This window comes from Mobula hypostoma, chromosome Y (genome assembly GCF_963921235.1).
Source record: "Mobula hypostoma chromosome Y, sMobHyp1.1, whole genome shotgun sequence".
Taxonomy (NCBI): domain Eukaryota; kingdom Metazoa; phylum Chordata; class Chondrichthyes; order Myliobatiformes; family Myliobatidae; genus Mobula; species Mobula hypostoma.
The window spans coordinates 2,723,420-2,739,027 of NC_086130.1; the positions used below are offsets into that span (position 1 = coordinate 2,723,420).

At 42.7% G+C, this 15,608-nt stretch overlaps 1 protein-coding gene across 1 annotated transcript in view; it reads left to right on the plus strand.

Annotated features, from left to right (window-relative positions):
• Positions 1 to 15,608, plus strand: part of LOC134341089 (histone-lysine N-methyltransferase 2A-like) — a 272,129-nt gene that overhangs the window by 21,421 nt on the left and 235,100 nt on the right. Inside the window, exon 2 of the mRNA XM_063038841.1 lies at positions 15,340 to 15,418. Within this exon, the coding sequence (XP_062894911.1) occupies positions 15,340 to 15,418 (79 nt within the window). The remainder of the gene's footprint in view (positions 1 to 15,339; positions 15,419 to 15,608) is intronic.

The window sequence follows — 15,608 nt, forward strand, 5'->3', positions numbered from 1 at the left end:
ATGTCCGCAGTATAATGCATGTATAATGTGTATAATGCAACCCCGCAAGATTTATTCCGTCTCTGCTGCATGATTCTCTCAGCTGATGAGGGGTGGAAATGGAAGGCAGAATTAAGATACCAAACATATCAGGAGTTACCGGCAGGAATCCATAATGAAAATGACAGACGGACCAGATTATCCAAGCCTTGGAAAGGGCTCTCCCACAACCTGTAAACATCACTAAAGTACTTGAATGCAAACCTGGGGAATCGGGACCAAACTATTGAGAGTGATCTGTGGCCTGCTACGGCACTTTCACAGGAGACCAAATCTTTAATAATGGAATTCCATCCCCCCATTTTAATGACCTACTGCTCCAATGCTTACCAACCAAGTTAGCCAACATGACTAAAACATTATGGATTGGCCTGACATTGACCGAAATCGAATGTGACAAGTTTTGACATATTATTGGGACCCGGCTTTCGAATCCCGAACAACCCCGAAGGGAACTAATATTAAAAGTGAATATGTTCAGCAGGGAGAAGGACGCAAGCAGGCTATATCTGGGGATCAGAACTGGGATCATTTTCCCGATTGGCCGTACCCTGATAACATGATTGGACAGGACCCAATAGAATGCTAGCCCAACGGAATCTGTCAGGATTTTAGGAACGGTAGGCCTGGTCCACCGTGCTGACCATTATCACAGACAGGCAATGGGAATGGGGGGGACAACCTCGGACCATGTGGGGTATGCTTCAATTGTGGACGTCCTGGGCATGGGAACAAAAACCTATCAAGGGACTGGTGGGGACAATGACCGCATTCTCTGCCCACAACCCGTTTACAAATTGACAAGGAAGGATGCTCCCTACCATGAGTACCACCCCTCAGGAAGAGCCTAATGTAATATTGCAAGTCACTGGAATTCCGATTTCATTTATGATTGATATGGGGGCAACTGCATCCACTCTTGATCTGGAAATAGTATCGGAACAGGGATTCCAGCTAGCGGATACTACAATCACTCTGTCTGGGTTCGAAGGCATGGAATGTACGTATTCATGTACCCAGCCACTGCAGGTGGAATTCCAGGGGAACCAGTGTGAGGTTTCATTTACAGTCACCACCAGTCTGAGGTGTAAACTAGCAGGGAGAGACTTGCTCTGTCCGTTGGAGGTCGAGATTCTATGCACAGACAAGGGTATCACCCGGAACTAGTGAACAACCGACAGCTTCCCCAGTTTCTGAGCCCCCCCCCCGTGGTGGGCATTTAATCTGGACTCCATTTCGTTTGAACCCCCCTGCCAGCGGTCGACCCCCATGTGATTTTGTGCTATGACCCTACAGGGTGAGCCACTGAGGAAAGCCAATATTATGCACCCCTCGAGGGACAGAAGTTCCCAGTCGCAGTGTTTGGAGAGGTTAAAGGAAAATAGGACAGTGTATTACTGGCTGAAGTTCCGGATTCCCTTTGGCGATAGACAGGACTGGTGGTTCCCCATACCACCATTAGAGTTTGCCCTGGGTTCAAGCCAAAGAGCCTAGGGTTCCTTGCCTTCACCCTGACGAAATAAGCCTCCAGCACTGAGAGAGACCCATGGGCCAACTCCGATACTGCAAGGAGTCGGAGGTGAAGGACGGGATATCTGGTAAGACACTGTTAATATTGACCGAACCCAAGACATTGAACCCCATCTCTGGGCGATTTCAGGCCATGAGGGGGCACCAATTACCCCCTGTCCAGATCACTGTGAAAGAAGGACAGACTCTCATGACCTTTCCACTATATCCCCTTAAGCCCGAGGCAGCGTTTTATAAGGATGGAAGCTCTTTTATGGATCCAACAGGGAAACGATGTTCTGGCTTTGCGATAGTGACGTCAGTGAAGTAGTTGAGCAGGCCTCTTTTGAAGCAGCTGTCTCAGCCCAGAAGGCTGAGCTATTTGCTCTGACTCGTGCCTGTATCCTAGTAACAGACACAAGTGCAAACATTTACACAGACTCTCGTTATGCATTTGGAGTTACACACGACTATGGGGCTCTCTGGGAACATCGGAGATTTCTGACTTCCTCTGGCCACCCCATTAGTAATGCCACCTTTGTAGACAACTTACTCACTGCTCTGCAGCTACCTCGAGTTTTGGCTATCGTTAAATGTGCAGCCCACACCCACATGTTTGACTGGGTCTCTAAAGGCAATGCTTTAGCGGATGAGACAGTGAAGAGTGCGGTACAATCCTCGTTGGTTGTAGTCCCCTCAGGTTCACGTCATGCAACCCACCACGACTCAATCAGAATGGGTACGCCAGACATACGGGAGGTACGTACCTTTCAGGGAGACGCCTCTGAGGAGGAGCGCAAACTGTGGTCCCAGATGGGGTGCCAGAAAGACCCCGACCTAGGTCTTTGGATCATCCCAGCGCAACAGGTTTGTGTTCCCACACAGTTTTTACCAATATTGTTCGATTATATACATAACTGTACACACCTGGGAAAGGAGGGAATGGTTGGTAAACTGTACCCTGCACACCAGGTACGACTCCCTTGCCAGGTGGACTTTCCTCGTGTCTACAAGTTGATTTTATTGATTTGCCTGGAGTACATTGCTATAGATACTGCTTAGTTATTATAGATGTGTTTAGTAGATGGATTGAAGCTATTCCAACTACCAATAATACTGCTATGACTGTTATGAAAGTATTATTACAGGAAATAATTCCCTGCTACAGCCTGCCAGAGATGCTGTGCTCTGTCAATGTTCCACACTTTGTGGCAAAAGTAAATGAAGGGGTATGTAACGAACTAGCTATCAAGCAACAATTCCACGGTGTACACCACCCATAGGCTGCTGGCATAGTGGAAAGAGCCAACGGCACTCTGGAGAGTAAATTGGCCAAACTAACAGCGGAGACTGGACTCACTTGGTTGAAGATCCTACCGTTAGCTCTATTCCACATGAGGGTTACCCCACAGGGGAAAACAGGGTTGTCAGCAGCAGAAATCATTTATGGATGGCCCATGAGGTCACCCTGGGGACCAAAATCTTGTGTACCATTGCTCCCACAAAATCTACCAGCAAAATTGGATTTGCATACCCTGGGGGAAGAGATAGGGAAATATATATGCCAACTAACAAAATTCTCCAAGCATTACATTCGCAGGTACGACAGGCTTACAAGGAGGAGAACTATCCCGCAGAGAGGAGTGACGATTCCACCCTAGAACCTGGGGATTTTGTCCTAATCAAGAACTGGGATCGAGGGAAACTGGGATCTCGGTGGAGCAGACCATACCAGGTGTTACTGACCATTCCCACGGCTGTGAAAGTGGAGGGGCAATCTCGGTGGAGACATCGAACAGACTGCAAACATGTTACTGAAGGAACTGAGAAGGACTCTCTCAGACTAAAGGAAAATGTATTGGTTGATAGTGGTGTTCCTGCTTACACCTTTTGAGAGGGCTCACCCCAGCATCTGGGGACCCCTATGTCAACCCCTTTCTGTCTCTCTGTCACACCTATGCCTAACAGGTAGAACTGGGTTTGTGCCAAAATTCTGCCGCATGGTAAGACTATGATTCCAATGTCAGTAATCTCGCTCAACCAGAGTGAGGAACTCTCAGCCTGGGGCTTTCTCAAATAACACCTGGGGAAGCGAGGCGCGGAACTGTAGTCCAGTCAGAGATGACAGTGGCTGTCAGTGTTTTGAAGGATGGCATCTCAGTCCCCCACCAAATGGAACCTCATATACTGGGAAACATGCATCCTGGCCATACCTGCAGGTGCCCAGCGGTGGAGTAGTAAATGCCACCTGTTACTGTAACTTCTAGGGAGGAGAAGATGCATTTTTTCTGGGAAATAGCAGCTGTATCACCTATATCATCTGTATCACTGCAGACCCTCCCCCACCAGTAAATGGCACCCACTGGCTGTGTGGAAATCGGGCCTATATATGACTCCCAAGGGAAACTGCCAGCAGATGGGACCCGCAAAGTCACAGCAAAGGGTGGACCGGCTGCTGTCACCCAGCATATTTAGTACCCCATCTGAGAGTCATGGCCCAGCTGCAGGATCACCTCCGTTGGAACAGGCAGCGGAGAGGAATAACTGAGACTGAGTAATTTTGGATGATCGCTTTTCCCTCCTATGGAGTAGCCAGGAATTCACAAAAGATAATCAATTTGGCTACAGCATTTGAGGAACTGGCCAACAATATTGCAGTGGTCCTGACAGAAACGCAGGTCCAAATAACAGAAATATCCACTGAAATGATTGCAATCTGGCAAACAGACCTATAGAACCAATGGCCCTGGATTTCATTCTGGCAGAGAAAGGAGGAACGTGCACAACTATAGGGAAAGAATGCTGTACCTACAAACCCGATGAATCTAGTAACATATCATCCTTTTCTGAGCATATAACCTAGGAAATACAAAAGATTCATAATGTTGCATGGGTCTGGCAGCAGGACAGGATGGTGGTTGTTTGTGAGCTCCTTTGGGAATATTGATGGTATGCTATTGCATTATGGAAGTATTGTACTTATTGCAATTGCTGTCATTCTTGTATTGCGATGCTTGTGGCCACTGTTGGCTAGATGCTTCAGCTGTGAGATCTGATTGTAACCTTTGGGCCCTGAGAGATATCATGAAATGATAAAAAGGAGGGAATGAGGAATTGAGGATATTAAAAAATCATCTTGAACTTTTGTAACCTCTGGCTAAAAGAATAGTTGGGATTGAAAAGGAATTTTTGAACTGAAGTAGACTCTGTCTTCAGCAGCCAGCTAAGACAGGCTCATTACCAGTTCTCAGCTTTCAGAGAGACGTGGAGAGTTTGATAACATTGTACATTGTACACTTGTTTGAGTAGGGGGAGGAGGACTCATCGATAAGGACAGGAATGTACATCCATCTGTAATTAAGTCTTGATCTAGCAGACTGTCTTATTTGTAACTAAGTTTTGAACCAACAGACTTGGTGGGCGTACCAGTTCAAATGACATCTTGCACAGTAATGTATGGGGCTTACTATGTATAAATAAATGGCTGTAACCTGACTAAGTCAGCTCACTTGTCGGATGGTGACAGTGCTTACATGCCTTCCCTTTTACAACTGGGTCTCAAACTCCTGCAGGAGGGTGTGCAATAAACTGTTGTAACTATGAGACGCTAATCTCTTGAGTTTTATTCAGATCAACTTTAACACTTGGACTGCTCATTTGATCTGCTGGAATCTTTTTGTTGAAAAGATAACATGTAGGTTTTTGTTTCTTTGGAGTAGGGATAGCCTCAGCAGACTGTAACCTCAATCCTTCAATGCCTTGACTCTGCAGAGACAGGCAAACAACTGATGTGAAAAAGCCATCAAAATAATAAATAAGAAATAGGTATCAAGAGCATGACATGTAGAGTCCATAAGAATGAGTCCATAGATTGTGAAATCAGTTCATTGTTGGGATGAGTAAAGTTATCTCTTCTGGTTCAAGAACCTGATAATTGAGGAGTCATAACAGTTTCTGAGCCTGGTGACTTGGAACTTGAGGCTCCTTTATCTTCATTATGGTAGTAGTGAGAAGAGAACATGGTTAGGATAGTGAAGGTCCTTCATAATGGATGCCGCTTTCCTGTGACAGCACTCTTTGTAAATATGTTGAATGGCTGGGAGGGCTTTAGTTATGATAGGCTGAGTTGAATCTACTTTTTGTAGGATTTTTGATTGAAGGCCATTGGTGTTCGCAAAGCAGGCCCGTGATCAGTATATTCTCCACCATACATCTATATTGGAGTTTTAAATAATATGCTTAATCTGCATAAACTTCTAAGAAAGTAGTTCTGCCTTGCCCTCTTTGTAATGGGAGTTAACGTGCAAAGTAAATTTATTATACATATCACAGTATATAACCCCAGAGATTAATTTTCTTGTGGTTATATTCAATAAATCTGTAATAGAGTAATAATCGCAATACATTCGGTGAAAGACTACAACTTGGGCATTCAACCAGTATATAAAAGACAAGAAACTGCCCAAATACAAAAAGAAAGAAATAATAATAATAAATAATCAATAAAAATCAAGAACATGATGTGAAGAGTCCTTGAAAGTGAGTCCGATGGTTGTGGGAACATTTGAATAATGGGGCAAGTAAAATAGAGTGAAGTTATCCTCTTTGTTTCAAGAGTTTGATGGTTGAGGGGTAATAACTGTATCAGAACCAGGTGGTGTGAGATACAGTGATCCAGCCAGCCAATATACTCTGCACTATACATCTATAGAAATTTGTCAGATTTTTTTTGATTTCATGTTGAAACTTTGCAAGCCCCAATGGAAGTAGAAGTGCTGCTGTGCATTATTTATAATTATGCTTATGTGCTGGGTCTCGGACAGATCCTCAGAAAAAAACACCACAGAATTTAATTTTGCTGACCCTCATCATTTCTGATCCTCAGATGATGAGTGACTTTTATGGGCCTTTGGTTTCCTTTCCCTGAAGTCAATAATCAGCTCCTTGGTCTTGCAGATATTGGGTAAGAAATTGTTGTTAAGCACCACATTTGATTAGAGTAGTGGTCGCCAACCAGTCAATCGTGATTGACCAGTTTTTCTTTGAGACTTTTCCAGTAGATCCTGAAAACAAATGAAAAATAAATACACAAATAGATTATGCCTGATAAACCTTTTGATGCAAAAGCAAATTTTACCCCAGAGCCCATATGTAAGTCGTTTTTAACCCACACTTAGTTGTTTTCCCTGTTATTGTGTTTCTCTTTTTCCACTGCCCAGCATCGTGCGTCACATGTGTGCTGACATCATGTGACTATTGCCACTGTCTGTGAAAATTCCATGCAGTGTGGGAGAGCTTAGTTTATCTTAAACGTAAACGAAGAAGTGGGCAAACTGTCCAATGGTGAAAGAAAACAACATGTGGGTAAAACTGACTCACTTATGCATTAATGACTTAACTAAAATTTGTTCAGCTTTAATTGGTTTTGAATCTATTATGCTGCTATTTATATTACGTCAGTTATGTAAAAGTTTGATCAGTTGTACTGCTCTTTCTTTGAATTTTTTGCCTTTGATAGCATGAATTCATGTTTAGCATTTCGGATAGTGTGCTAGTAATTAGCATTAATTTTAGTTTTTACTGAAAAGTTAGTGCCTCTCTCTTTTTTGACTTAGCTTTTGTATTTTTTTCAGCATAGCTTGTGCTGCATCAAAGTGACCAATTAGATTAGATAACAGTACAGACTGTGGCAAACATCAAACATACGGCCTCACTGGTGATATCCTGCAAGGTAGCTAGCTAGCATAGCGGACACGAAAGATGGTGAAAACGTACAAATTCCATCCAGAATGGGAAGAGGAATTTCTGTTTACCTCGGTGAAAGTGTGTATGTATGTTGTGCCACCAAATGCAAGCACTGACTAAAAGAGGGAATCTGGAGCGGCACCCTCCCCCCGCCCCCCCAAAGAGCGCGATCTGTTCCAGCAAAATTGAGGAGCTAAAATCAGGGTTGAAGGCTCAGCAATCGTTCTTCACAATGCATTCTGCTCAAAATAAGGCTGCTATTGAAGCATCATTTTGTGTAAGTCACCTTTTGGCTAAACACAAGAAGCCTTTTATAGATGGCAATTTATTCAAGGAAGCAATGGCCATTACCGCAGAGACTGTTTTTAATGACTTTAAAAACAGAAATGACATCAAGATTTTATACTTTACTTTATACTTTGTTGTCGCCAAACAATTGATACTAGAACATACAATCATCATAGCGATATTTAATTCTGCGCTTCCTGCTCCCTGGATTGCAAATTGATAGTAAATACAAAAAATTTAAATTATAAATCATAAATAGAAAATAGAAAAATGGAAAGTAAGGTAGTGCCAAAAAAACCGAGATGCAGGTCCGGATATTTGGAGGTTACGGCCCAGATCCGAGTCAGGATCCATTCAGCAGTCTTATCACAGTTGGAAAGAAGCTGTTCCCAAATCTGGCCATATGAGTCTTCAAGCTCCTGAGCCTTCTCCTGGAGGGAAGAGGGACGAAAAGTGTGTTGGCTGGGTGGGTCATGTCCTTGATTATCCTGGCAGCACTGCTCCAACAGCGTGCGGTGTAAAGTGAGTCCACGGACGGAAGATTGGTTCGTGTGATGTGCTGCGCCGTGTTCACGATCTTCTGCAGCTTCTTTCGGTCTTGGACAGGACAACTTCCATACCAGGTTGTGATGCACCCTAGAAGAATGCTTTCTACGATTCATCTATAAAAATTAGTGAAGGTTTTAGGGGACAGGCCAAATATCTTTAGTTTTCACAGGAAGTAAAGGTGCTGGTGGGCCTTCTTGGACCAAGTCAGGTCATTTGTGATATTGACCCCGAGGAACTTAAAGCTTTTGGCCTGTTCCACTTGCACACCACTGATGTAAATTGGGTCGTGCGGTCTGCTACTCCTTCTGAAGTCAACAACCAATTCCTTCATCTTGTGACATTGAGGGATAGGTTATTGTCTTCGCACCATGCCACCAGGTCCTTAATTTTCTCTCCGTACTCAAACTCATCATTACCCGAGATACGGCCTACAATTGTGGTGTCATCAGCAAACTTATATATTGAGTTTAATGGAAACTTGGCTACACAATCATGGGTGTACAGTGAGTCCAGCAGGGGGCAGAGTACACAGCCTTGTGGGGCACCGGTGCTCAGAGTGATTGTACAGGAGAGCTTGTCCCCTATTTTTACAGCCTGGGTCCTGTCTGTGAGGAAGTTGAAGATCCAGCTGCAGATCTGAGTGCTAAGGCCCAGATTCCGGAGCTTAGGAATCAGTTTATTTGGAATGATGGTATTAAGGCAGAGCTGTAGTCAATGAAAAGGAGCCTTACGTATGCGTCTTTATTCTCCAGGTGTTCTAAGGAGGAATGTAGGGCCAGAGAGATGGCATCTGCCGTTGACCTGTTGCTCCGGTAGGCAATACATAATATACAGATTGGCCCTGCAGCAGTGACAAGGAGGGTGGAGTCACTGTCAGAGGATGTGGATCAACAAGTGTTAAAGGACTTGTCACTCTATGAATATTTTTCACTACAGTTCGATGAATCCCTGGATGTAATGCAAACAGCTCAGCTTGTTGTATTTGTCAGAATGGCTTTCCAGGATTTTACAACAAGGGGGACTTCCTGACTCTTTTGCAATTAAAGGAGAAAACGAGAGGTGAGGATATTTACAATGAGTTTAAAAAATGTCTGTGAAATGACATCCCCATTCATAAACTGGTGGCAATTACTACTGATGGGGAGGACTTCCTGACTCTTTTGCAATTAAAGGAGAGAACGAGAGGTGAGGATATTTATAATGAGTTTAAAACATGTCTGTGAAATGACATCCCCATTCATAAACTGGTGGCAATTACTACTGATGGGGCCCCAGCAATGCGTGGTGTGCGTGTTGGTTTTATAGTACTGTGTCGTAATGACCCTGATTTTCCCGACTTCCTGAATTATCACTGTGTGATTCATCAGCAGTCCTTGGCTGGGAAGGTCATGAACTTTTCTCATGTAATGACAGTGGTGGTAAAAACTGATAAACTTGATTCCAGCAAAAGCGCTTTAGCACCGCGTATTCAAGGCATTATTGGATGAGCTCGATGCCGCTTACGGAGATATACTTCATGCTGATGTTCGATGGTTGAATCGTGGCAAAGTGCTACAATGATTTGTTGACTTGTTGCCTGAGATAAAGACTTTTCTGTCGACAAGAGAAGTACAAGGAACTGTCAGATGAGGTGTGGCAACTAGATTTAGGGTTTCTGACAGACCTAATGGCTAAATTAAACACACTTAACAACTAGCACATGGGAAAAGACTGACACCTGCCCCACATGATAAGCGCAGTAAATGCGTTTAAGGCCAAGCTTGGTATTTGGATTTCAAATTTAAAAAACGGGAGGCTGACAGACTTGGAGAAAGTGTTACAGGCCATCAAGGAAAAAAATGCTTTTCGCCCTGAGCAGTACTGTGCTTACCTAGACAAACTGGCAATAGAGTTCAATCAGCGTTTTGGGGAGTTAAAAAGATATTGCTGCATTTATTTCAAACCCATTTCTGCTGATCGATATAGAACAGATAGCAGCCAAATTTCAGCAAGTACTTGGTGTGTCAAGTGATAGTGAAATGGAAATAATTGATTTGCAAAATGACATCGAGCTTAAAGCAAGATCAAGGGACGGTGACCGCAGGGAGAAGTTTCCTCATCTCACCACGTGTGCACTAAAAGTCAGTGCATACTTCGGGTCAACTTAACTGTGTGAAATTGCATTTTCACAGATGAAAATTATTAAATCTAAGTACAGGAGCTGTCTTACTGACAGACACCTCACAGACTGTCTCAGACTGGCTGTCTGTAGTTACCAGCCAAATTTCAGGAAACTAGCAGAAAGTATTCAGCCTCAGTATCACACTGAGTGCAACAGTCAATTTTTTGTGATGTTATTCAAGGAGTTGAATTGAATATTGTTATTGAAGAAAGTGCAAAAATGGGTGTATCTGTCAGTTGCGAAAAGACAGAATGTATGGTGATATCCAAAAAGGAGACATAAAACAGGTACAGAACTTTTGCTTCTTAGGAAGCTGGGTGACATCAGATGGCAGGTGCGACATGTGCATGAAAAGAAGAATAGTAACGGCAAAAGACACCTTTACGAGATTGAAGAGTATACTGATCAATACTAAACTAGGCAGGACAACCCGCCTCAGAGTACTGAAATGTTACGTTTATCCAGTTATGTTATATGGCTCAGAATGTTGGACCATATCTAGTAACATGAGGAAACGAATTGTAGCAGCAGAGATGTGGTTTTTGAGGAGGATGCAAATAGTATCATGGACGAAACGAATATCTAGTGAGGATGTCATGAATAGAGCAAACACCAAGAGAAATAATGTATGAGATCATGAAAACACAACGTAACTTCATTGGACATTTAATTAGGAAAGAGGAGTTAGAGTGCACGGTAATTATGGGAAAAATTGAAAGGAAGAAATGAAGAGGAAGACAAAGACAAATGATGATGGAGACAGCAGCCAGAGAACTGGAAATGAATACCAATGAATTGATCCCGAAACAGGAGTGTGTGGGCCATGGCAGTCAAAGCCCAAACTGGGCATAGCACCTGATGATGATGATGATGATGATTTTTGGTGTTGAAATAAAAATAAATAATGAAACTTAGAATTAAAGGTATGAAGTATTGTAATATTCTTAAAGAAAGACAGCTGTGGCCTGTTTGATCTGCTAGTTACAGTGTTTTCTTGGTTGAATTAATTTGAAAGTTTGACAAAAGCATTTTATGTAATTCAAATACAATTATCCCAAATAAAAGGCCTCAAGCTGGAGGTACAATCTGAGCTGTTTTTTCTCGAAACAATTTAGTAGGTCGAACATGCCTTTCACTAAGCCAGGGTAGGGGATCTTGGGCATAAAAAGGTTGGTGACCACTAGATTAGAGGATCTGTAGGAGAGTGTGCATTTGTAACATGTCAGTTGCAGGCCCGTTATGGGTCATGCTGGTTATGGTAGATTGATCTATTTCCTCTGCTTTCTCAGTTATTTTTTAACAAAGGGGCAGATTTAGTTTGGTTTGCATATAGGGCAACTTCTTCGGAAATAAGTATTGGTATCTACTTAGAATGAGACGTGGCACCGTCTCTTTTAAACATTATCCTAATAAGCTGCTACTTTGTACTTTTTAGGATTTATGACTTACTGCACGTTGAATGCCTTGACATAACAGTGAATATACCTTAACAGAATTAGTCGTGCATTTTTAACTTGGAATTACCTGAAGGTATGAAAGGCACAATCAAAGAAACTTTTCTTGCCTTTGTTGTGTGGTAAATTTACTGTATTGTGATAATCAATTTTTTTGACTCATTTGCTTTATCAAGATGGGTGCTGATCTGATTGTTTGCCATGCTTAAATGATCTGGGAGCTTCTCTACTAGAATAATTCCATTCTACCAGGCAATCATACAGAAGTTAAAATAAGTTATTGTTTGGTTTAAGACATATCAACATTTATTAATTTGCTTTTGCTCAATAAGATGAAACTAGTTAAGGAGTATTGTCGCAATCCAATAACAATACAGTTAGGGCTTGGAGGGTGGTGTGACAAATTGAGGGCAATGCAGCGAAAATATCACCCTTCACTGTAATACTAATCTAGTATTAAAGGACTCGGCAGCTAACCTCAATGAGTATGCCTCAGCTGTCACGGACTTTATTTGGAAATGCACGGAGGACTGTGTGTCTCACAAGATGATCCGGGTATTCCCTAACCGGAAACCTTGGATGAATTATGAGGTCAAGTCCCTTTTGAAGGCTAGAGCGGCCTTTAGGTCCAGGGATACCAGTTGCTACACAGAATCCAGGCATAAACTCCGGAAAGCCATTAAGGGCACCAAGAGGCAATATCGAGCCAAGTTGGAAGCCCAGGCTAACCAGAGGGATGCCGGTAGACTATGGCAGGGTTTAAATGAGATCACTGGGCACAAAGAAAAGGCTGGGAATATCAATAACTGTGGCGCTTCTCTTCCTGATGAACTTAACGTATTCCACGCAAGATTTGAACAGAAGAGGAGTGTCCCACTCCCTCCGGATGAACCGGACCTGGTGGCATCGAGATTCATCGTCTCCGAGGAAGACGTTAGAAGGACCTTCCTGAAGGTAAATCCAAGGAAGGCGACGGGCCCAGATGGCGTCCCGGGACGGGTTCTCCGGGCCTGTGTAAGCGAGCTAGCTGGAGCGTTTGCTGATATCTTTAACTGCTCCTTGCTTCAGTCTAAGATCCCCTTGTGTTTTAAGAAGGCAACGATAATCCCAATGTCGAAGAAGAGCAAGGTGGCATGCCTGAATGACTGGAGCTGTGGCTCTGACATCAATTGCTATGAAGTGCTTTGAGCGATTGGTTATGGCACACATCAACCACAGCCTACCGGTCAACCTCGACGCTTGGCAATTCGCCTACTGGAGCAACAGGTCAACGGCAGCTGCCATCTTTCTGGCCCTACGTTCCTCCTTAGAACACCTGGAGAATAAAGATGGATATGTAAGGCTCCTTTTCATTGACTACAGCTCAGCCTTTAATACCATCATTCCAAATAAACCGATTCCTAAGCTCCAGAACTTAGGCCTTAGCACTCAGATCTGCAGCTGGATCTTCAACTTCCTCACAGACGGGACCCAGGCTGTAAAAATAGGGGACAAGCTCTCCTCTACAATCACTCTGAGCACCGGTGCCCCACAAGGCTGTGTACTCAGCCCCCTGCTGTACTCACTCTATACCCATGATTGTGTAGCCAAGTTTCCATCAAACTCAATATAGAAGTTTGCTGATGACACAACAATAGTAGGCCGTATCTCGGGTAATGATGAGTTTGAGTACAGAGAGGATTTTAAGAACCTGGTGGCATGGTGTGAAGACAATAACCTATCCCTCAACATCAGCAAGATGAAGGAATTGGTTGTTGACTTCAGAAGGAGTAGGGGACCACACGACCCAATTTACATCGGTGGTGTGCAAGTGGAACAGGTCAAAAGCTTTAAGTTCCTCAGGGTCAATATCACAAATGACCTGACTTGGTCCAACCAAGCAGAGTTCACTGCCAAGAAGGCCCACCAGCGCCTTTACTTCCTGAGGAAACTAAAGAAATTTGGCCTGTCCCCTAAAACCCTCACTAATTTTTATAGATGCACCTAGAAAGCATTCTTCTAGGGTGCATCACAACCTGGTATGGAAGTTGTCCTGTCCAAGACCGAAAGAAGCTGCAGAAGATCGTGAACATGGCGCAGCACATCACACGAACCAATCTTCCGTCCGTGGACTCACTTTACACCGCACGCTGTCAGAGCAGTGCTGCCAGGATAATCAAGGACATGACCCACCCAGCCAACACACTTTTCATCCCTCTTCCCTCTGGGAGAAGGCTCAGGAGCTTGAAGACTTGTACAGCCAGATTTGGGAACAGCTTCTTTCCAATTGTGATAAGACTGCTGGACAGATCCTGACCCGAATCTGGGCTGTACCCTCCAAATATCTGGACCTGTCTCTCAGTTTTTTTTGCACTACCTTACTTTCCATTTTTCTATTTTCTATTTATGATTTATAATTTAAATTTTTGATATTTACTATAGATTTGTAATCCAGGGAGCAGGAAGCGCAGAATCAAATATCGCTGTGATGATTGTACGTTCTAGTATCCATTGTTTGGCGACAATAATGTATAAACTATAACAGGCAGTCCTGATTTTCAGCCTCGCATAATGGATTCTGGATTTAGACTTTGGATTTCTAAGGGTATGTTCCATCTAGGAGATTTGTTTGATGAAGGAACGATGATGTCTTCTAGTCAAATAGTACAGAAATTTAACATACCCAACAAGGATCTTACTCATTTCTTTCAGATAAGAGATCATATACAGAAAAAAAAACATTGTTAAGTGATTTCTATAGTTCTGACATAGAAAAGAGGGTGTTTTGTTCTAAGGGTGAAGTCTCCATTAGTACTTTTTACAGCATCCTGAGGGAGTGTTCTTGTGGAGAGGTTGAGCAGCTGGGAAGGGTCTGGGAGGAAGAGCTGGGAGTAGAAATTACAGCTGAAACATGAGAAGACATCTGTGATAATGCAAAGAAAATTTCAGTTTGTAATAGAACTAAAGCACTGCTACTCAAAATTCTGCATAGAGCCCATCTGACTCCAGATCGTATCTCGAAATTTAAGACGTGGGTTTCTCCAATGTGTTTTAAATATAAAGCAAATACTGGAACTTTCATCCACTGTTTTTGGACTTGTCCCAGACTTCAGGCATACTGGAGTGATGTTTTGGGTGAAATGGAAAAGATTCTGAAGATGGAGCTTGAACTGGACCCAGTGTCTTTAATGCAAATCAGAAAAATCTCTTTAACATCCTGACTTTTTGTGCGAGGAAGAACATTTTACTTTGTTGAATATCCGATAAGGCTCGTGGACTTCTTGATTGGCATAAATAATCATGGAATACATTCCTTTGGACTTTTTGACATGTATGATACACTGAAAAACAAATAGTTTTCATAAAACATGGCAAGCTTTTCTGCAGTATGTAGACGTAAACCTGTCTACTATACTAATAAGGGCTTTTGTATAGTATGTTGGGGTGATGTTTATATTTTGATGGGAGTGTTCTGATAGCTGATATCTGAGGGGAAGAAATATAAATGTAAATGTATCTGTAAATTGACAGTTTTGTTACGCTGAGCAAAAAAAATTTAAAAAGATATCAACATTTATAACATTTTTTTTACTACTTTTTGACTCTTACTTTCAGGAAGAACAGTTTTTGGGTTTCTGTTCTGATGACATCACTGTACGAAGCCCTACAAGGTGTCACTTCAGATCCCCACGAGGTAATTATCAACCTTTTTATATGTTATGCCACAAGAGTGCATCAGAGTTTAAAATTCAGTCAGTAAAGCTTGTTTTTAAATTGGGTTTAACTTACAGAGTTTTGAGTTACAGTTTACAAATCATTTTCCATTGGCCCTGATTTCTACTTGATGTCGATCCTTATTAACGCGAAAGTAACTTTGGAGGTAG